The sequence below is a fragment of the Platichthys flesus genome, chromosome 17 (genome assembly GCF_949316205.1).
Source record: "Platichthys flesus chromosome 17, fPlaFle2.1, whole genome shotgun sequence".
Classification (NCBI taxonomy): Eukaryota; Metazoa; Chordata; class Actinopteri; order Pleuronectiformes; family Pleuronectidae; genus Platichthys; species Platichthys flesus.
In genome coordinates, this window is record NC_084961.1 from 6,522,230 (window position 1) to 6,544,707 (window position 22,478).

The 22,478-nt window shown below is 45.3% G+C and overlaps 2 protein-coding genes across 2 annotated transcripts in view; one reads left to right on the forward strand and one right to left on the reverse strand.

Moving 5' to 3' along the window:
* The first annotated feature begins 325 nt into the window (after positions 1–325).
* LOC133972597 (lanosterol 14-alpha demethylase) lies at positions 326–4,870 on the forward strand. The gene is made up of 10 exons (XM_062410135.1): positions 326–656; positions 787–885; positions 1,329–1,505; positions 1,596–1,722; positions 2,011–2,185; positions 2,331–2,450; positions 2,573–2,768; positions 2,984–3,079; positions 3,185–3,353; positions 3,557–4,870. Exons 1-10 carry the CDS (start codon positions 495–497, stop codon positions 3,733–3,735), a joined length of 1,500 nt encoding a protein of 499 aa, XP_062266119.1. The 5' UTR covers positions 326–494; the 3' UTR covers positions 3,736–4,870.
* A 101-nt stretch (positions 4,871–4,971) lies between these two features.
* akap9 (A kinase (PRKA) anchor protein 9) overlaps positions 4,972–22,478 on the reverse strand; it is a 53,738-nt gene continuing 36,231 nt past the window's right edge. The window contains exons 26-55 of the mRNA XM_062409145.1: positions 21,346–21,578; positions 21,132–21,251; positions 18,533–18,709; positions 17,942–18,046; positions 17,409–17,561; positions 17,020–17,106; positions 15,573–16,610; positions 15,209–15,346; positions 15,078–15,122; positions 14,856–14,987; positions 14,388–14,432; positions 12,105–14,240; positions 11,929–11,986; positions 11,284–11,405; positions 10,813–10,992; positions 10,479–10,646; positions 9,880–9,985; positions 9,572–9,779; positions 9,119–9,269; positions 8,690–9,034; positions 8,245–8,538; positions 7,932–8,143; positions 7,665–7,770; positions 7,322–7,516; positions 6,822–7,025; positions 6,474–6,706; positions 6,283–6,377; positions 6,039–6,189; positions 5,660–5,790; positions 4,972–5,506 (exon numbers count right to left, since the gene is read on the reverse strand). Coding sequence (XP_062265129.1) covers positions 5,463–5,506; positions 5,660–5,790; positions 6,039–6,189; positions 6,283–6,377; positions 6,474–6,706; positions 6,822–7,025; positions 7,322–7,516; positions 7,665–7,770; positions 7,932–8,143; positions 8,245–8,538; positions 8,690–9,034; positions 9,119–9,269; positions 9,572–9,779; positions 9,880–9,985; positions 10,479–10,646; positions 10,813–10,992; positions 11,284–11,405; positions 11,929–11,986; positions 12,105–14,240; positions 14,388–14,432; positions 14,856–14,987; positions 15,078–15,122; positions 15,209–15,346; positions 15,573–16,610; positions 17,020–17,106; positions 17,409–17,561; positions 17,942–18,046; positions 18,533–18,709; positions 21,132–21,251; positions 21,346–21,578 — 7,412 coding nt within the window. The 3' untranslated portion in view covers positions 4,972–5,462. The remainder of the gene's footprint in view (positions 5,507–5,659; positions 5,791–6,038; positions 6,190–6,282; positions 6,378–6,473; positions 6,707–6,821; positions 7,026–7,321; positions 7,517–7,664; positions 7,771–7,931; positions 8,144–8,244; positions 8,539–8,689; positions 9,035–9,118; positions 9,270–9,571; positions 9,780–9,879; positions 9,986–10,478; positions 10,647–10,812; positions 10,993–11,283; positions 11,406–11,928; positions 11,987–12,104; positions 14,241–14,387; positions 14,433–14,855; positions 14,988–15,077; positions 15,123–15,208; positions 15,347–15,572; positions 16,611–17,019; positions 17,107–17,408; positions 17,562–17,941; positions 18,047–18,532; positions 18,710–21,131; positions 21,252–21,345; positions 21,579–22,478) is intronic.

Below are 22,478 nucleotides of genomic sequence, written 5' to 3' on the forward strand. Positions count from 1 at the left end.
AGAGATGAATGTCCTCCTCTGAATAAAGAATATCACTGTCCTCTGTTATATTTCATTAACTCTTTGTGTCAGTGACAATAAGATGAACTTAAACAAACAGAAACTTTGAAGTTTATTTAATATAAACACTTTAAAACAAAGATGTCCCGCAACAAAAAAGAAAAAGCGACGCTCGCCCTGTCGGCAGTGGTGACGTCATATAGCCAGACATCGGTTCAGGTAGCGGCGGCCAATCACGGCGGCGGCCGCTTGACGGACACGCCGCGAACAGCCAATAGGAGGGCTCGCTTGGTCAGGCGGGGGCAGGACCGCCGTTGACAGGTAGAGATGCTGGAAGGAGAACCCTGGAAGTTTCCGGAGCGCGAGACGAGGAGCAGGAGACCCGCCGTTAGCCCGTTAGCCGCTAGCTGCTAGCCTCCATCTAACTCCCCTGTCTCCACACCGCGGGACCTCCAGGCTCCAGTGTCCGAGGGAAGCCTCCTCCGGCCGCCGACATGTCGATGCACTTGTACCAGCTGAGCAGCAAACTGCTGGAGGACACTGTGGGTAAAGTGAACGAGAACCTGACCTCGGTGCTCCTGGCCGCCTCCGTCATCACCCTGACTCTGGGGTACGTCTCCAAGCTGCTGCTCAAACAGGGCCCTGTAAGCGACCTGGTGAGTACACACTGCTGGGGTCCCACTGCTGGGGACACACTGGGGGACACACTGCTGGGGTCCCACTGCTGGGGACATGGTGGACATGTTGGGGGGTGTTTAAACCTCTGGTCTCTGGTCCTTCTTGCAGAAACCTCCTCCGTACATCCCCTCCTACATCCCCTTCCTGGGCCACGCCATCGCATTCGGGAAAAGTCCCATTGAGTTTCTGGAAGATGCCTATGAAAAAGTAAGTGGAGACAAAAAGTGTGTGCGTGTGTGTGTCTGCAGCTTTTTTATTATCATTATTATGTTATATAGAATTTATATATCTTATTATCTTCTCTGTGACAGCTACCTATATTGTTTTATTGCCCCAGCACCAGGAAACAGACTCCTTTATTTATTATCTAATCCAGTTCATTGGTAAATAAAAAATGTTTAGTTGCAAGATGGCACTCACAAGTCAGATCACTTTGATTAAACATGGAGTCTCTTATCTTATTTAACCTTTCACACACATGTTTGACCTGACGTCTCTGCCCTTTTCAGGATGTTTAAACCAGAGGTTCCTCACTGTGCAAATCATGAACGATGAAAACAAAATGACCTGGCTTATGACTTTTCAAATAAAACATTCAAATCTAGCGAGGAATAAAAATGTGTTTCTGGTTTATTCCCATCCTCTCCCAGTACGGCCCAGTCTTCAGCTTCACCATGGTGGGGAGCACGTTCACCTACCTGCTGGGCAGCGAAGCGGCGACACTGATGTTCAACAGCAAGAACGAGGACCTGAACGCAGAGGACGTCTACTCCCGACTCACCACCCCGGTGTTTGGCAAAGGGGTCGCCTATGACGTGCCGAACGCGGTGAGTCTCTTCAGGAGAACAGAATCAGGAGAAGAGTTCTGACTCTGTATCCAGTCTGCTGTAACTCACACTTTCTCCATCATGTTGCAGCTCTTTCTGGAACAAAAGAAGATGTTGAAGACCGGACTGAACATCGCTCATTTCAAAGAACACGTGAAAATCCTCGAGGCAGAGACCGTCGAGTACTTCGAGAGGTGGGGGGACAGCGGAGAGAAAAGTAAGATGGAGGGATTTTATTTGAATTTGAATCAGACGTCTGTTTTTAGACATCGGATTCCATAGTTTTATGATGTGTTGTACCTTAAAAGACATATTGGAGTTGTGATATCACAAGTTTTTCTCTATTGTGAGTATTTGTAAAGTGAGTTTTTTGTTAGTGTCATTTCATGTTTCAATTAATTGAACAACAAGAGCAAATAGAATCCAAGCGAGCGGTTAATGAGGGATGTCAGGTCATGTTCAAACTCTGCTGTCTGACTGATTTGGATTGTTCCTGTCACGTCAGACCTGTTCGAGGCTCTGGCCGAGCTGATCATCCTGACAGCCAGCAGCTGCCTCCACGGGAAGGAGATCCGCAGCATGCTGGACGAGCACGTGGCTCAGCTCTACGCCGACCTGGACGGAGGGTTCAGCCACGCAGCCTGGCTCCTGCCCGGCTGGCTGCCTCTGCCCAGCTTCAGGTAGGGGACATATAAACCACATCTGTAACAGGACAAGGAACTAAGACACGTAGAATTACACATTTCAATACAAACAAAGTTAAAAAAGCAGCCGGTGATGTGGAAACTGTGATTTACGGGTGCATAATTTGAATTATTTTCCTAGGAGGAGGGACCGAGCTCACAAAGAGATCAAGAACATTTTCTTCAAAGTGATTCAGAAACGCAGGAAGTCAGGAGAGAAGACTGACGACATCCTGCAGACGCTCATCGATGCCACCTACAAGTAAGACCCCTGCACCCCCTGAGGAAGTTATTTATTAGTCAGTCCCAGTGCTCTGCAACATATCAGTCCCGATGCTCAAACCCTTAAACGATACTATTTCTAATCCCCCCCCCCCCTTTAAGAGATGGACGGTCCCTGAACGACAATGAGATCTCTGGGATGCTGATTGGTCTGCTCCTGGCGGGGCAGCACACGTCCTCCACCACCAGCTCCTGGTTGGGATTCTTCCTGGCCAGGGACAAGGCTCTGCAGGAGCGCTGCTACGCTGAGCAGAAGGCCGTGTGCGGGGAGGACCTGCCGCCACTGGACTTCGATCAGGTGAGAGAAACAATCCCTGTGGCCCCCCCCTCCTGGCTGTAGAAATGTACTGCAGTTACAAACCAGTGAAGATGTGATCATTACACACCCACCTGGCCCTTTTTAATTTATTGGCTGAATTTATAACGTCCTCAGTAATTGTTACATGAAGATAAAATAAATTCAAATCATTGTAAAGAGTATATTCTCATTCATTGTCCCGGTGTCGTGTGCAGCTGAAGGATCTCAGTTTGTTGGACCGCTGTTTGAAGGAGACCCTGCGTCTGCGCCCGCCCATCATGACCATGATGAGGATGGCTCGCTCTCCTCAGGTGAGTCCATCGGGCCCAGCGTTCACTTTGAGCTCCAGTCACACGTCACATGTTCCAATGTGTAGAAGAGACCAGTCAGACAACATGTTGTGTTATTTCCCTCAGACTGCTGCAGGCTACACCATCCCAGTGGGACACCAGGTCTGCGTCTCCCCGACGGTCAACCACCGCCTGCTGGACACGTGGGCGGACAGGATGGAGTTCGAACCCGACCGCTACCTCAACGACAACCCTGCTGCGGGGGAGAAGTTTGCCTACGTGCCATTTGGAGCCGGTGAGAAGAATGAGATTAAAACTGAATATTTTGTATGAATAACAAAAATTGTCAGCCAAACGAAGCCTTCCTTTTTCCTTCAGTATTAATAACAACACTCTTATTTGAATATTTAACCTGAAATATTAACTTGACAACAACAATGTTATGAAACAAACAGAGACACGAGTCAAATTGTCTAAAACCAGACGTCTGTTTTTCAGGCCGTCATCGCTGCATCGGGGAGAACTTTGCTTACGTCCAGATCAAAACCATCTGGTCCATTTTACTGCGCATGTATGAGTTTGACCTGGTGGACGGATATTTCCCCACGATCGACTACACCACAATGATCCACACGCCTCACAACCCCATCATCAGATACAAGAGGAGAAAACCCTGAGAGACTGGGAGAAGACAGGGAGGGAGGGAGGAATGAATCCTGGGTGTTTGAAGTGGATCTCCGTCTTTCTGGGACTTGATTTGAGGAAACTTTAGATGAACACTTCGCTCTGTCTGAATATCAAGCTTGTGCTTTTCTGCTTCCTTCATTTAGATCTGGAGTCCGTGGTTTGTCTGAATGTTAACGTGATACATCATTGTTTAGTGTTTCCAGAGCAGAGGACACCTGTTGTGTGACTCTGACTGGAACACTGATGCTCATATTCACAATGTGAATTCTTAAAAAAATGCCTGTGGACCCGTTTGTCAGGAGCTGTCGAGCAGCTTTTGACTGCATCACATGATCTTCACCACCAGGGGGAGTTTGTTCAGCTGTCATGGAGATGTAGTGTGATACCTGATCTGAGCCCCACAGGAACAATCATGGATTTTTTTACACTGCACAGGCCTGTTACCAGGGAGAACTTCAGGGATGGGGCTGACACAAAAACAGAATGAGTTTGCTGAAGATCATGTGATAAGTTTGAAAGCTCCAGAAAAGCTACTAGCAGATAACCTGTGATTGTTTCCCCAGCTTTATTAATCCTACTTCTTCAGACAGACCATGAAACCCTTTACTGCTCCAATTCCACAGAAACCCACCGGCTCTCAAACTGAATCACAAAGCTGCACCTTCATGTTTTATATCTGCTGACGCTCTGATCCTGTTGATGTTTGATGAGAAGAACTTCAGTTTTGTCTTTTTTCCACTGTAACTGAACTCTTTCGTCTGTTTGCAGTTATTGTTGCTGATTAGAGCTCGACTCAGGTTTATGGTTAATGGCTGTATTTCTATAGGACATAATCTATGATCATATCTTAGCATTGATGTCCATGAATTTCCACGTGTTAATGATGCCTTCTGAAGTAAAATATTACCTTTTGCCCTTATTTGCTGTTTGATCACATTATATTTGAGCTAGAAATATTTCTAGCTGCTTGCAACAAACCATATGGAAATGGGAACCCACTAATAATGAATGACTGAACTGTAACTAGAAATGAAATAAACAGGATGGAGGGACTTACCTCAATCTTATGAACAATGCAGAAGATCGAGAAATTGAATAAATAAAGTTTGTAATTTGACAGAATAACATCATGTTGCTAAATCCTTTGGAAAAACATATTTAATGACCAATCAAATATTTCCTAGCTAGTTGGTAATCAAAGACGAAAGACGCACCACTCTTTGAAATAATGTTGTCCTCTTTATTTCAGTTTTTGACAAAATACCCAGAAAATTCAAAGCTCCTAACGCTTTACAAAAATACTTTCTCTACAAATGTCCTCTGTCGTCTGTCCGACCTCAACATAACACAGTGTAGTGTAGGATTTCCAGTAGCAGCCTCCTCAACATTAAACCCAAACATTCTCTACGTAACGCTCCACCCATACGAACACGAACATAAATTAATCACGAGGTCTTAAATTAGCATTAGACAAATATACATGATTTGCAGATCATCCACAACAAAGAGGCAGATTAAATTACAAACGTAGCTGTTTTTCAAGTGCTGTCGACAAAAAGCCCGAACACACAACATGTCGTACACGAATAAAAAAAATGTGTTTTGGTCCACACATGGAAAGATACAGTCCACACCAGAGTGATAGAAAACAGCAGAACGCTCAGCACGAGAAAAGGCAACTTGAGTTTCTTCAAGCCAGAGTAACTTGTCGGTGTCTCTATCGTCTCAAGCCAAAGTGCAGTTGAGCGTACGAAGAAGCACCTGCAGAGAAAATAAAAAAGGTGATTTAGTAAGGTAGTCTATTTATCCAAAGCACACCTCAGTTTCTTCTATACGTAAACACTAAAACGATTAGATCCGTGCATGAGCGCTGTCACTCCAGTGCAGGTGACCCCACAGAGATGCACACGTTACCTGATGTCACGTTCCCCAGCCTCCTCTGCAGAGCCTCCAGTCTGGAGATGTAGTCGGTGAGCGCTCGGTCGGGGTCGTAGCTCTGCAGGTGGGAGCAGGTGAGAGCTCCGTGGTCTCCGGACAAGTGAAACCTGCACAGAACCCAAACAACAGCAGCCTCCTCCTCAGTAACAGGAACAAGTGGGACATTTCACCCCGAGTCCGAATCCAGAAAACCACATATTAATCCTGCTTTTGCTTAACCTTTTATTTAGAGGATTTTTGTAAAAGTCAAAACAAACTTTTAAGTTGAAAAGAGGGATGCTAATAGAAACTATTAGGCCTTTATTGATAATATTAGCAATTCCAATGTGAGTACCAGCCTCTGTGTGTGTTGTACCTGTGGGGGGTGGAGGAGACAGCCGACCGGGGGGACTCTCGTCCACTTCTCCCTCGGCTGCTGCCGGAGACTCCTCCTGCGCTGCTCTTATCTCTGTACATCTCCACGCTGCCCGGGTGGAGGAGATAAGGTGAATCTCTCGCCTCTGACCCTGAGAGAGAAAAGAGCGATTAAGTAACTGATAATCACTTCCAGGGGATTTTCTCCGACATGTAGAAATAATAGAATGTTGTGTTTTGGTTACCTGACGTCTGACCTGTTCCATTCTTGTGCACGCTGCAGAGGGTCGTGGAGTTCATCCCCGTTGCTTTATGCCACCGCTTCACGAGGAAACGCATTCTGTATTAACAGAGAAAAACATTTAGAATTTATTAAAAATGCCAAAACGAGTTTCCTCAGTTGTTAATCAATAAACCCTGAGCTCCAGCAGCCAACCTGGAGAGGGCGATAGAGACTCGGACGGCGGAGCGGAAGCGCGTCAGCCCTCTGCGTCGCTGACTGGACGAATCCAGGATGGAGAGCGACGGCCGGCCGCCCATCCTGGACAGCAGCGCCAGCGTGGCCTCCTCACACTCCTGGAAGCCGCCCAGCAGTAACAGCAGATACTTCTTCTGGTAGATCAGAGCTTTACGGAAGCTTTCGGACCTCAGGTACTTCCCATACATCCTCTGTAAGCAGGACAAAGAAGAGAAATCAACATGAATTTCTCAGAGCTACAGTTAAACAACTAAATCCTCTGATACAAGGTGACTTGAAGGAACTTAGTAGCAGCTATTAGCCGACCTTCAGTGCAGCGTTGTCCCCTTCAGGTCCAGTTATCTCTCGCAGGGTGTCGCTCCTGATCTCTCCTTGAAGTCGGGCCACCTGCGTCTGAGCCAGATTTAAAGCTTTCTCAAGACGGATCTTCTCTCGAGTCCAAGTCTCCCGCTCGTGGGACAGCAGGACACTGGCCGAGTCCATCTTAGACACTCCTCTACGGCTGAGGGACTGCAGGAGGAATTATATTAATCAAAGAATCTTATTGTCTGGTATGATGTGGTAAAAACGACAATAAAGTTGATGTTTCAGTTTCAGTTGATGTAAGGTTGATGTAAGGTTGATGTAAGGTTGATATTTGAGATGTTTGTAAGAGACATTATGTCCCTAGTAAGCTAGTTATCATATAACTGCACATTATTCATTATTATTGGACATTACATTAGATTATTATAGATACAAATGACAGAGAGCGTAGGGAGAACTGTTTTTATGTCATGTCAGCACGTTTTTCTATGTTTACTCACACTTTCTCCTGATCCCAGGCCAGTCTGCCTGTAACGTCGGAGCTCCTCCTCCAAGCGGAGCGTGTGGTTTCTCAGGTCGTTCTTCTCTTCGGTCAGACGACTGACAAAACCCGTCAGCTCGGCGTTCTGCCTCAGCAGCCGCTCCGTCAGGGAGTTGGAGGAGCTGGAGGAGCCTCCTGCCAGCAGGGACACACTCTGAGGGAAGGGGGGGAGAAATCACACAACAGATGTCACATGTTTGGACATGAAACAGTTGATTCAGGAGGATAAACTCACAGAGAGACAATTCAAAAAATATTCAGTGTGTAGAATTCAAACCAAAGAAGGTTAAAAGTTGACTGACCTCAGGGATGGAGGGCAGACCCGGGGATTGTTGCAGCATAGTAATGACCTCATCAACACTGGACTGCACCCAGGACAACTCTTCACTGTCGACCTCCGCAGTCAGCCTGTGGAGACAAACAAATCAGGCCACATAGGAAAAGGCTGGTACATCACAATGCATTAATGGATTCTGTTTGTTTATGCTGCATATAAACACAACCCACATACAAGAGACCGATTTTTGAACTCTTAATATAGATATATGGATTGCAGCCACTTGAATTACCTGCCAGTCGTCTTGTTTGCCATGCTGCGGATCTTTGAGGAAACCAGATGGAGTTTGCCCACAATCTTGTCGACCGTGCGCCATGGACCATGATGGGGTCCACTGGTGTGAGCTGATGGAGAGAGCTGCAGGTGGGGGGACGCATTCCCACCTTTCTGCTGGTACACCCAGTCTGTGGTGCGGTCGGGGGAATCTCTGTGCCAGTCTGCCTGCTGTTCAGATACAAACAATATGGATTCATTACTTCCTGAGTTACGATTCAGATGAAAACAGGACTGTGTAAGAGAAGTCAGAGAGATGTAAAGATTCTTACAGTGTGACTATCAGCCTGCTGAGGTCCGCTCCCCTCCCTTCTCTGCTCTTCGACTCGGGTAATCCTCTCCTCCAGTCTCTCCTTCTCTTCTTCCAGGTGCTTCCTCTTCTCCATCTCTCTCTCCAGCTGCTCCTGGGTCGCTGACATTTGTGCTTCCAGGTTTTCCAGCTGGCCCCGAGCCTCCAGCAGCGTCTCCTGGTCCCTCCTCGACCTCTGACTCGCCAATTTCAGCTCTTCCTCTCTCCGCACCACCTCGAGCTTCTGGGCCTCCACCTGATCGAGGAGATGCACCACCTGGAGAAGAACAATCAGGTTAAAAAAAGGAGTAAGACCTAACATGTGGTAACCCCTTAAATTATTATTAAACCAGACATAGATCCAACTAAGATAAAAAAATGTCAGTAGTACATCTACTGACTTGTAGAGAAAACCACAAACATCCCACCTGTGTGTGTTTGTTATCCAGCTCCCTCTGCAGTCTCTCCAGCAGACTCCCTTCCTCCTCCACGCCGCTCCTGTCCTTCTCGACCCGCTCCTCATTGGAGGAGACGTACTCGGAGGCGACACTTGTCCGCAGCTCCCTTTCTCTCCCAAGTGCAGCACTCATCTCCAGGGCCTTGGCCCGCTCAGTGTCTAACTGGACCTGAAGCTCCTGGAGGCGTCTTTGGAGACTCAGACGCTCCTGCTCACCCTGCTGGGAGAGCTGGGACGAGGCCTGGCGCTCCTGGTTCAGGGTGAGGGTCAGCTGGGCCACACGGCTCTTCTGCTCCTCCAGACTGAGATGGAGGTCCTAAATATAGAAATACAACTTCTTAGTGCTCACTAGACAATACTACGTCCTAAAAGTTTTTCTGTGTAATTACTCAATTCGTACCTCCATCTCTTCCCTTTTACTCTCCTCAGTTCTTCCAGTGCGACATTTCTCCTTCTCCATGGCCCACTGCAAATCCCTGCTTCTCTTCCTCTCGTCTGTCAGCTGGTCACTGAGAGCGTCCACCTCGGCAGCTTTCTTCGATACCTCGGCCCTGTAGACAAAAGATCATTTCAATGAGAGATTCAAAGCAAATTGATGCTTTTGTCTCGTAGGATTTTAGATTTAATGATTCTGGGCCTTTCAAATGAAACAGATTTGATTGTAAGTGATTGCAGAGGGACAATCTGCCAAACTTAATACTGAGTGACATAATAGTTATGGACAGCAAACATTATTATGAGTCTCTAATTACTGAAATACCTTTGTCAGCATGCATCTGTCATGTGAAGTATTTTTACCCCAACGAGTATTTAAATGTATCCGTGTGTGTAGGATTCAAACATCATGTCTCACCTGAGTGTGTCCAGCTCTTTGAGGTGTTTGTGTTGAGTCTTAAGCGTCGTCTCCAGCTCCAGCTTCGTCTGGGACAGTTCAACCTTCAGCTCCTCCACCAGCAGCCTGTCCACTTCCACTGCTCCTCCTGCTCCTCCTCCCAATCCTCCTCCCTCCCTCTGCTCCCTCATGCTAACTTCAGCTGCCAAAGACGCTGCAGGCCGAAACCCTGAATGACAACAATAAACATCAGACACAGCATGTACAGAAATGTGGGATTTCATATTAAATCAATTATAAAATATACGAATTAAGAGATTTCTTTTCACCTTGATGGATTTGCTCTAGTTGACCACGGAGCTGATGAATCTCAGAGATGAGACTTGTCCGCTCTGCAGTGTGGAGGGAACCCATGGCGTCTCTGTGAAGGGCGTCCTGCATCAGCATCAGAAAGACAAAACCCTCTGAGTTATGGACAGACTCAAATGATAACAGGCGAGAAATGAGAGGAGAGGGCCTGACTCTGTATCTTCTGATCTCTTCGATTAAAGCCAGCGGTTGAAATTATATCACAACCATCAAGTGGGGTTAGTTAACATAAGTAGTATCAAAACTGTAATAGTTCACATACTTAGAGATTAGATTACCTAGAGCTCTGACAGTTAACACGTGCTGTGCAGTTACAAAGATTCTTTTTTTTTACTGTAGCATCCTTCACTGTGTGGATTTTAACAGCATCTACGGTATAAGGAGAATTCTTCTCGAGGTTATACTTTACTGAGTCATGTCTAGTGTCCTCAGCTGCATTAGTTAATTTCAACTTATGTAAAACAGTTGACACCTAGATGACATTTTAAGGAAGTATCAGGATACGGAAATTCTGACGTTTTTTCCCTAGTATAAATTGTTTACAGCTATTATCACTGACCTGTTCATTGAGCCTGTGCTCCAGCTGATTGAGGTGGATGATGGCGTCGCTGGTGTCCAGCAGGTCCAACTGGCTGTAGAGGATGTTCTTCAGGACGCTTCGCTCCCTCACAAACACCTGCCTCACTGCGTCCAGGAGCTCGGCACGCCAGTCCACGCTACCCGACGCCTGCAGCGAGGCAGAGACACAGACATGAGCACACAAAGAGAGGAAGACTCGTCCATTTGAAATGACAACTCAACATCTGAATCATCCTTGTTGCTTTTAACTCTTTGGTTTCTGACTTGTTTGAGATTTGATAAAACCTTGTAGTGTGAAGGCAGGTTTCCTCTACCTGGGTTTCTCTGTGTGTCTGCATCTGAGTGATGAGGCCTTTGAGAGAATCCACGGTTGCGAGCAAATCATCTCTTTCCTTCATCCAGTCTTGGACGTTGCCCGGCTCGTCTCCAGGGAGCGGCATCTCCGACAGAGAGAGCACCTGCATCCCCTCCTGGTGCACCTCACGGAGCAACAACTAAAATAGACAAAACAGCACATGGACATGTGTCTGGAATTATTTTCTGTCTTTTCCAGTACAAGACAAAAATAAAAAAAGTCCCTCTGAGACACATTTTAAGTTACGCACCTTGAAGAAAAAACAGAAACAAGAAGACAATACATGGTTTCTCTACAAAACAATGGTCTTAAAGACCAACACATGTTTTCATCATTATCGTAACCAAACGCTGAGATGATTTTGAGTCTTTGGTCAGTTTTTACAACTGTGAACCATAAATAAAGGTTTATAGGGGGGACAGGTTTTTACCTTGATACGGTCTGGCATTGGATCATCAGTTTCTCTCCTGGCGCCCTCTGGTGTTGTCCTGAACTCCTGGTGCAAACTCGGGAGGTCACATCCAGTCCGCTGGCTGTAGTCTGAACTGCTGTCTGCAAGAGCATAGCAAAAATCTCTTGAAACTAAATACTGAGAATGATTAATGATCATTCACATCTGCTGAGGAAGATAACCTGAGGGGGCAGTGTTTCACCTGGATTTTGACAATTATGCATGACAATTATTATCACTGCTAATGGAAATGTGAAAAATCCACATGAGAGGTTATAAAAAACTATTTTAAAGTGATGATTTATTAAGAGAAAGTATAAAGACGAAATCCTTTGGGGGAAACTGTTTAAAAGTAAATCCTGAGATTTATCCCCACAAAGACTAAGAACAGAAACACACTGGTGCTGAAACCAGAACAGCAGACTGCTTACTCAAGACTATGTTATAGCACTAAGATTATTCATGTAAACTGTTTATCGAAGCAAGAATCCCAAACACAAAGGGCACTGAAGAAAAAGAAAAGCTTAATCACTGACAGTCTCAGTGTATTTTTACACAAAGAAAATGAAATGCAAAGTGAAGCACTAATATGACCAGAGGAGTAACGAGCGTGTTGTATCTTACCACTGGTGTATCCATCTTTGAACTGAGGAACAGAACGCTCTTGTCTTAATGCTGGAGCCTGGAAATGACAAAATATGATTCAAATGATTTCTTCTTTGTATTAGAGAGACAACTACAACATGTTTCTGCAGTCACAGCTCAGATTTGATCAAACCCCTTCTCCCATGTTTCCTCACCTCAGCAGAGCGCAGCTTGACGATGACGGACTTCAGTGCTTTACACTCATCCTCCAGTGCATGTAGGTCCCGCCGCAGGTTCTCGCTCTCCGTGATATGTCGAGCCTCCATGTCCAGGATTTCTGCAGCGTGGAGCTCCTGCATCTGCACGATCTTCTCCTGAAACTCGCCGATCACCTCCTCCATCTCCTCTTTAGCGGCAGACGTGCTTTCCGCGCTGAAGTCCAACATTTGGAGAGGTTCGGTCTGCGTGAACGAGTCTGACACGACCACATGTTGCTGTTCGAAGCTGCTGTTCGGCCGGGAGCTGTGAGATCTGTGGGAGGACTGGCTGGAACCAGCAGAGGTCTTCTTGGACAGAGATGGTTTATCTTTGACACTGCTTCCCTTACCAGCCGGCTGTTTAGCTGCCTTTCTCTTGGGCTGGGTGGTGGAGGAGGATGGAGCAGAGGACTGTGGCTGAGGAGATGGAGATGGTGAAGGAGATGGCGAAGGAGACGGGGGAACAGAGTCTGCCATCTTCATCAGAGCTGCCTGTGCCTCCTTCAGCTCATCTCTGAGCCTTAAGACAGACATCTGACAAATGTTCAGTTCATCCTGGAGTTTCTCATTCTGCTGTCTGTTCTGCTGGAGCTCCTCATTCAGCTTAGAAATAGACGATTCACGGACTTGTAGCTCCTCCTGAAGTTTCTCATTTTGCTGGCTGCTCTGCTGGAGCTCCTCATTGAGCTTAGAAATAGACAGTTCACGGACTTGGAGCTCCTCCTGGAGTTTCTCTTTCTGCTGCCTGTTCTGCTGGAGCTCCTCATTGAGCTTAGAAATAGACATTTCACGGACTTGGAGCTCCTCCTGGAGTTTCTCATTCTGCCGGTTCTGCTGGAGCTCCTCATTGAGCTTAGAAATAGACAGTTCACGGACTTGGAGCTCCTCCTGGAGTTTCTCATTTTGCTGGCTGCTCTGCTGGAGCTCCTCATTGAGCTTAGAAATAGACAGTTCACGGACTTGGAGCTCCTCCTGCAGTGTCTCATTCTGCTGGCTGTTCTGCTGGAGCTCCTCATTGAGCTTAGAAATAGAAAGTTCACGGACTTGGAGATCCTCCTGGAGTTTCTCATTCTGCCTGTTCTGCTGGAACTCCTCATTCAGCTTAGAAACAGACAGTTCACGGTCTTGGAGCTCCTCCTGCAGTTTCTCTTTCTGCTGCCTGTTCTGCTGGAGCTCCTCATTGAGCTTAGAAATAGACATTTCACGGACTTGGAGCTCCTCCTGGAGTTTCTCATTTTGCTGGCTGCTCTGCTGGAGCTCCTCATTGAGCTTAGAAATAGACAGTTCACGGACTTGGAGCTCCTCCTGGAGTGTCTCATTCTTCCTGTTCTGCTGGAGCTCCTCATTGAGCTTAGAAATAGACAGTTCACGGACTTTGAGCTCCTCCTGCAGTTTCTCACTCTGCTGCCTGTTCTGCTGGAGCTCCTCATTGAGCTTAGAAATAGACAGTTCACGAAGTTGGAGCTCCTGCTGCAGTCTGTCATTCTGCTGTCTGTTCTGCTGGAGCTCCTCATTGAGCTTAGAAATAGACAGTTCACGGACTTGGAGATCCTCCTGGAGTTTCTCATTCTGCCTGTTCTGCTGGAGCTCCTCATTCAGCTTAGAAACAGACAGTTCACGGTCTTGGAGCTCCTCCTGCAGTTTCTCATTCTGCTGCCTGTTCTGCTGGAGCTCCTCATTGAGCTTAGAAATAGACATTTCACGGACTTGGAGCTCCTCCTGCAGTTTCTCATTCTGCTGCCTGTCGCTGTTGAGCTCTTCTTTGGTGGAATCCACATCTTTTATCAGCTGCTGGAGCTCCTCTTTGAGCTTAGAAATAGACAGTTCCCGGACTTGAAGCTCTTCCTGTAGTTTCTCATTCTGCTGCCTGTAGTTGTTGAGCTCTTCTTTGGTGGAATCCACATCCTTTACCAACTGCTGGAGCTCCTCTTTGAGCTTGGATATTGACAGTTCACGGACTTGAAGCTCTTCCTGTAGTTTCTCATTCTGATGCCTGGAGCTGTTGAGCTCCTCTTTGGTGGTTGCCACGTCTTCTCTGACCTCCTGCAGCTCCTGTAGAAACTCTGTCCTGTCCGATTCTTCTACAGATTTTACCTGGTGGATGGTTAAGCAGAGGATTGATTACAGAAACATATATATAGACTGATACATATTATAAGCACACTGATAAACAATATAAACACACTGCATCAAATTTAAATGCAAAAAAACAACAAAAACGCTAAAACACTCATGTCTTACTTGGAAAAGTTCTCCTTTGAGGTGAGCAATGGTCATTTCCCGTTCCTTAAAAAAGAAAAATGCATTAATAAAATATGTCTACATTTATGTGAATTCTTGCATACATCGTAGTTTCCACACTTAAAGGAATGAAGAAGTATGATACTAAAGGCAGCAGCTAGTTATCCTAACTAAGCAGAGGCAGAAAAAACATCTGGCCACCTCTAAAATTTGATAAACCCATACAGAAATTAGTGTAAAATGTAAAGTTGTGGTTCGAAGTTAATAAGTTTATCAGTGAGATTTAAAGAGCTGGATTTTTTTACCTTCATACTGAGCCTGGCCTCCTGTTTCCTTAGCTAAGCTAAGCTAACTGGCTGATGACTTCAGCGACATACTACAAAATCAGTTTTTGCACCAACAAGCTCTCTACACATGGATTTCACAGAACCATAGACAGGGTTTATCTGTGTCCAGCTGCCTCTGTACCTGCAGCAGCTCCTGCAGCTTCTCCAAACACTCCTGGCAGCTGTTCAGCTCCTCTTTGGCAGCTGCTGCCTCCTCTTGCGCCTCCATGAGTTCCTCTTGAAGCTTGACTTGCCCACTGTCACTAGATGATACCTAAAGGAACCAGGTTGTATTATTAGACAAGGCTGGACAGTAGGCACGTTTGCTTCTGAGAAAATATGGTTTATAAAAAATGTACCTTACCTTTTGAAATTGTTCCTGTAGTCTCTCTAATGTTGCAGTTTTGTCCTTGGGAGAAAAGCAGATGATCGTCACAAACATCACTTGTCTTCACAGTTAGTACTAACACTGATGAGCTGTTTAATGTGACATACTTGGAGCTCCTCCTGGAGTCTGCTGCTGCCCTTTTGGTAGCTGTCAAGCTGCTGCTTGGTGGCCGAGGTCTCATCTTTAACCTCCTGCAACTCCAGAACAAGTCCTGACACTGATGGCTGGGAACCAGCAGAGGAGACCTAAAAAAATATCACAAAGATCCAAACCTATCAGAGCTGAACTGTGATTCCCTGTCTGATACTTAATCAAAATAATACACAGGGGTTTTGTTAAAACAATTCAAAACATGCTCTCCTATATAAAGTACCAAGTATAATCTGTCTATTTCTTTTTTCCATCTTCAACAACTTCTTAAGGTTGCCCAAAGTCTAAAGCTGTTTCCACAATTATTGGCTGAACTCTTACTTCCACAGCCGGTGAAGACCTCTGGTGTGTCCTGGCCTTCATCTGACTCAGCAGGTCCATGAGCACGGCCAGCCTCCTCTCGTACTCCAGCACCTCCTCCTCAGAGCTGGAGAGCAGCTGCTTCTGGAGCTCCTGGTCTTTCTGCATCCCACTGAGTCCCACCTCCAGCTCCATAAGTTTCTGGGTCAGATGCACCACCTTCCCGGTGGAAACGTGTCTCCCTTGGCCAAGTCCGCTGAAACCCATTTTGGAAATACCAAAGTCACCAAAGTCATGTACATGGGGATCGTCATCGGGCTTCACATCCGTCGCTGCTTGTCTCTGCATGTCCTGGCTTTCTTTGGATCCTTGGTGCTGCTGCTGGAAGGCCTCCAGGGTGGCTTGGCTGACCAGCGCTGAAGCCATTTTCTCCCTCAGATTTCCCTCCAGGTTAGACACCCTCTGCTGAAGACCATCTGCATCGCTTTGAGTTTGCCCCACAAGGAGGCGACTGCGGCTTAGCTCAGCGTCTTTTTCGGCGACAAGGTCCTCGAGCTCCCGGATACGGAGTCCTAACTCCTCCACCCTGGACGTTGCACTCTGCTCCAGAGCTTGAACTTGGGCCTGCATGACGACGAGACCTGCAGTTTTCTCTCTCAGAGCTTCTTCAAACTCGCCCTCTGAACTACCCAGTTTTTCTGCTTCTTCCAAAGCGTCCGTGCTCTCTTTAAAACACAGATATGTCTTCTTCAGTTTACTGTGCTCCGTTTTCAGGGTGTCCAGCTCGTTGGTGGTCAGGTCCATTCTCTGCTTCATTTCATCATAGTTCTCTTGAGCAGGCCCCCACATGCCACTCTCTGCCTCACCCTTGAAGTCCTCGTCTTCCTCTGCAGCCTGTTTTTGCTCGATATTGGCCAGTTCCTCCTGAAGTTTGTCTATGACTGCATTCAGTTGCTCAAGCTCCTCTTCATTATTCCTCTTCTGACGCTGTTGTTCACTCCGCAGGCATTCCACCTGGGACTCCAGGTCTTTGAGCAGCTCATCCCTCTCATCAATCTCCTACAGAGTAAAACATCAAGATTATTAAACCATAAAAACACCTGATGTGAGGAGTCCATGGTGATACCGCTACATGATGAAACCTCTGAGTCCCTGCAGTGCTGAGAAAGATTTGTTTGGCCATAGATTAAATTCATTTAAATTAATATTTCTTTTTTATAAGTGCTCTACAGAGACTCAGGGGTTTAATAAGCCACCTCAGATGAGCAAACGATCACCTCACAACAAATGATGGTTTTGTGGAGTTACTTACCAAAACAAAACAAGCACAAAATAACCCAACAGCAAAAACAGGGGTGGAAAATAAAAGTGAACAGAAAACCAGGGAACACACACTGATGCACTACCACAGGTCTATGCGTATTCGAAATAGACTTTGGTTCTATTTCATATACGCATATTATGTTACCTTGTTATCAGAAGCTGTTTCCGTGTGTTGAAGCTTAGTGATCTGTTCATTAAGAAGTGCTATTTGCCTGTCCTTCTCCTCCATCACCTTCAAAAGTCAGAGATTATAATGCGATGGCTATTAATAAAACACGTCCAATCAAGAGTCAGCCAAGTGGTGGTGGACTACTGAAAGTCCCAAACCTCAGTCATCTATTATATAGAAAAACAGTTACCAGTGATTTCCCTTTTGCTCTTTAGTAGAGCGGTTTGAACATTAGCTCACACATTAAACATTTACACATCAATTGATTAATACAGTTAATATACTCTGAAAGTGTGATCCACTGCCATTTAACATCCAGACTTCCCTTGTTGTTCAAAGATATAAAGTCGCCGCAGTTTGTTTACCTGGATCAAGCTGTCCCTTGTTTCTAGGTATTCCTGCTGGCTGCTGATCTCCTTGCTCTGGATCTCCAGCTGCATCTGAAACTGCTGCACCTCCTCGCTCTTGTTCTCCAGCTCCTCTCTGAATTGTTCCAGCTGCTCCTCCAGGTTACAGATCTGAGGACACAAGACAAACGAGATATATAACAAGTATGTTAGAAGAGACGCAACATGCACCTAATTTGTTTGATTTAAATATTTACTATTCCTGATCTAACATACAGAAGGTAGTTAATTAGTATAAGTGGTTCATATTAAAATTTGTTAAATTTTCTGTTTTTGCAGTCTTTAATCATGATACAAGTGTCATATGCATTGACATAAAGATCACTTGCGAAATAGTTGCAACTTACCCCAAAAAATTCTCATCCAACACAAACATTGTTATGTATATCCACATAATATGAACCTTCACTATCAAAGATATAATAATGCATATATAAACTCGTATTCAATTTTTTAAAATCCTCAAATCACAAACTGAACGTCACAGAAACCTCTTTCTCTTTGCGCTCCAGAGCTTCTCTCTCCGTCTGTAACTGAACCTCCAGTGTTGGGTGTTTGGTCTCAGTGATGGATGCATGCTGTATCTTTTGTTCCTCCTGCAACGCACACACATAGAGGAAAGTATTTAGCTCAGTGGTTGTTTACGACATCCGGTGAAAGACATGAAGAAACAAACAGTGAAAAGAAGCGACACATGCTTTGACATAAAAATGGTGTATCGCACCACAAGCAATCAATTTGCAATTTGTCAACTGAGCAAAAGGGAGAATTACCTACACTGCTCCTCCTTCACTCAACACAGCCCGCCTCCGACACTGGGGGGCAATCTTGACAGTTTATAGCCACAGCTCAGTGTCAGCATCACTAGCAGCAAACTGCAGAGGCGGCTGAAGTGCACCCGCCCACATATTGTTCTCATTCTGTGAACATCCCGTCCCTCTTCCCGTTCCTCCACTAGCTGTCATCTTATCTAAAGGCTCTCTCACACACCCTCAGCCAAGCTTCACAGGTCTATTGTCCGGGTTTTTCTCTTTTGCAGTGTCTGCAGCACATTGTTCCTTCCTTTCCCTCCCGTTCCTTACCTTCTCCAGGGAGTCAGCGCTGGACAGCAGGGCCTGCTCCAGCTCGCGGATGCGGCTCTCCAGCTTTTCAATCTCTTCGTCGCGCTCTCCCAACTCACGACGCATCTGCTCCGAGCTGAGCAGCAGCTCACTGCACCAATCCGCCTTCTCCTTCAGCTGGGAGGTCAGCTGGTCCACCTGGTAGTGAGAGGAAGAGAGAGAGGGAGGAGGGGAGAGGGGGAGAGAGAGAGAGGAGGGGGTCTTTTAATGAGATTCGCTCACAGACGCCACTCGCCACAGCATAGCTGAAACATGTACAGCTAGCTGGGAGGTCAGCTGATCCACCTGAGAAAGGAGGGGGCCAGGAGAAAAAAAGAGTTGCAGGGGGAGAGAGATATTTCATTCAGGGGGACACAAACAGAACAAAACAATAACCAGGAGGATGCTGGCAGGTAACTGATCCACCTGTGAGACGGCAAAACAGCAGCAGATCAATCAGCGGGAGCCATACGACGAGGAAGGGTTTGATGAGGATAAACTGGGAAATGAAAATGATCAAGAATGTCCTTATTCTAGAAACAGTATCTACTTCATAAACATTCAACGGCACAATTAAACAAGAAAGCTATATTTCTTCATCAATGATAGATTTTTTTTTAAGGATCTGAAATCCGAGTTACAATTCAGATCAAGAAGATGAAACTGCAGTAAGGCTGAGGAAATGCATCCTTTCACTGGCAGCTCTTCATCAAATATTAATATGCATTGAGTGTAGTAAAGACTGTTCATGAGAGCACAGAATGGGTTTTTATATTAAGCTTGACTTTACCAGAATGTGGATGAAATGCAATCATCTCAAATGTCGTTTTCGACAACAGTCCCTGCACGATCTTCAGAAAAAACCTGGCGAGACAGATTTTTCCTGCGTAGATGTGTTTAAGAAATTATTTTAAAGCTACAAAGTGAAACTAAAACATCTATAATAGCTCAGCTTACAACGTTAAAGCAAAGCCACTTGGCTCGTTTTACGGGGAGGTTATTTTACTTATTCCACTCAAATTTTGTAAACCTAATTTGTTTTTACTGTTTTGCTGATGGGGACATTTAAAAGGGACGGATCAGAATGAGACAGGGCTGTTTTGTGATGTTCAGACATTCTCAAAAGAAGTAAAACACTAAAGCAAATCCAAACAGAGGGAGCTGAGAGAGACGGGGGGATGACAGAGACGGAGAGGGTCATTAATTGCTACAGGGTTGGGCAGGATCACTTAAGATGCACTAATTGCTCTCTGGGGGAGACTTGACTCTACATGAAGCTAGAAGCAATACCTTAAAGGTTACTCCGTCCACCTGCAATAGCCACGAGGGAGAAAAGGCAGCAGCACATAGGATCAGAGGAGGAAGAGTTCAAGGGCAAAAGGGCAAAAGGGGAGGAAAAAGCACTTAGTGAGGAAAGTGAGGCAGAAGTCTCTGGATATGATAAAAGTGGTAAAGTTGAAGCAGAAGTGCGAAAGGGGAATAATATGTATATATGCAACAAACAGAAAAGTCCCATTGCATTACCCTAAGACAAAACAGGAAAACTGAAGTTAATAGAAATTGTGGGAAAGTGTTTTGAAATGTAAAATACACTGAGAGCCCAAATCTCTACAAAGTAATTTTTGTAAAGCTGACACCTTCATATTATCTTAGGGAAAACTTTTTGAATTTCATAGTTTTCGTGTCTTATTGTTTCTTTTTACTTACAAATAAGGTGTCAATTATAAACATGGCACAAAAATGTTAAAATGCAAAACACTTTGTGGTGTGAAAAGATTCAATCTTCAACCGCGCTGCAGCTCCATGAGATGACAGTGTTGGTGAGAGGGGGGACTAGATGGTGTTTGGATAAAGAAAAATTAGTAGCAGAAAAGCAAAAGCACCTCAGGCAGAAAAAATACACAATGATGAAACAGTCACGAATTAGTCGGATTCAATTTCCTCATGTGGCAATACTGAAGTCTTAAAATGTGTGAACCAAGCTTTAAACTTCTGATCATAAAAAGTTGGGGACTATAAAACCAACTAATAAAACAATTAACTCAACTAACTTACAACACTAAAGAACAAAAGGTAACTTGAGTTAATTACCACAAATGACCATTTCACATTATATGATATTATGAAAATGCTGCAGCGCTTTAAGCAAAGTTATTTAAATTCTTCCTGTGAACTGTCACAATGACCCTGACTTGAATGTTCACTTCTGAAACCTGACATCAGGGGTCACATTACACATCATGTTATTGTCCTTCTGTCAGAATTCACATGATACGGATACACAATTTCTGAAAAAGCTGAAAAACTGCAGTGACTAACATTAACACAGCCCCAGTGTATTGTGTATATGAAGATCATTGCAAGTAAACTCACTATTACACAACTTTCAAAAGATTGCAAGGACAAACATTGATCCCACTTATTCACCTGCGTAACTCTCACACTGTTTGGTATCATTTTCCAAACAGCACAAGTAATTCTACCAGCTCTTTTGTGCGACTCTGAGCTTTGTGTTATAGTCAAAACAATGAACATCTCTATTACTGCCTGGTCCACAGAGAACAGAGCTTTCTCCCGTTACCTCTCGGTTTCTTTGCTCAGAGCCCATCTGAAGCTTCTGTGGACTCTTCATCTGTTCCTCCAGTTTCTGGATCTCCTGCTGGAAGAAATCCCTCTCGTGTTCTCGATCCACAGCTTGTTCCTGGACACCAAAATAAGAAGATAAAAATATGAGAAACAGACCGATATTAAAACAAGACGACAGGAAAGCAGAGTTACTTTTCTTTGTCACTTACATCGAGGAACCTCCTGTTCTTCTCCAGCTGTTTCTCCAGAGCTTGGATCTGTTGCTGCAGGTCTCCGCTCTCGGTCATCTGAGCTTGCTCCAGCTCTATCACCCTGTTGACCTGTTCCTCCAGCTCGGCCTCCAGCTGCTTCACCTGCTTCAGGAGGTCTGTGTTTTCCTTCTCTGCCTGACGCTGGACCTCCACCTTCTCTTTCATCAGCTTCTCTGTCTCCTCCAGCAGGTCTACAATGAGGACGGAGAGGGGGAGAGGTTAGGCATCACTGCCTGACAGCTGGAGGTGGTTGACATGAGGGATTTAGTCATTCAGGTTTGATTTCAGTGATGAGCAGGATGCTGAGATGGATCTGAAGAGTCTGACGTCTGTGCGCCTGGTAAATTATAATTGATGTGGATTTTGCTCTTTGCAATGTTGATCATTTTTCTTTCGCAACACTGTGGAATTCGATTTTCCTCCACTCCATACTGAAATAATGGCAAACATCAGACTCTTCTAACATCTCAGTCAGCTTCGCGACATAATGCCCTGTTACCAAACATGAACACCCATCATGGCGCCTCTTTACCCTTCTGCCGACACCAGTGAACATCCCCACCAGTTCACCCAGGATCAAACCCCACAGGATTAGTGCAAAAGTGACAAGGTGAGAGAGTGCAGATGACACAGAGATCAAGCACATGGACAGTCCAGACATAGCAATACCCATGCCCAATAAGCATTTACAGGAAGGGGGAGAGGGACTTCCTGAACCGCCAACCATCTCACTCAAAGAAATGCTGTAAACACAGCATGCACACATCTACATCAAAATAAAAATGAACCATTAAAAAACACAGAGCGAAGATGGTTGACAATTAGGAAATCATAACTACAGTTATATGCCTGAAGATTACTTTAATTTAAACATGCTAATACGAGTGCTAGCATTGACTCCAAGACATTAAGAACGACAGACCGGGACAAAATCAATGGAAATGAAAAGCCAAAGCGAAGGTTAGTGATTGGACGGAGTGAATTTGTGAGCCCAAAGCAAGCAAGCTCCAAGCTTTTATTTATTTTCTGTTGGTGAGTTGCTGGATTAGGGTTAAACAGATGAATACTGTCACTCAGCTACAGTAGACAAA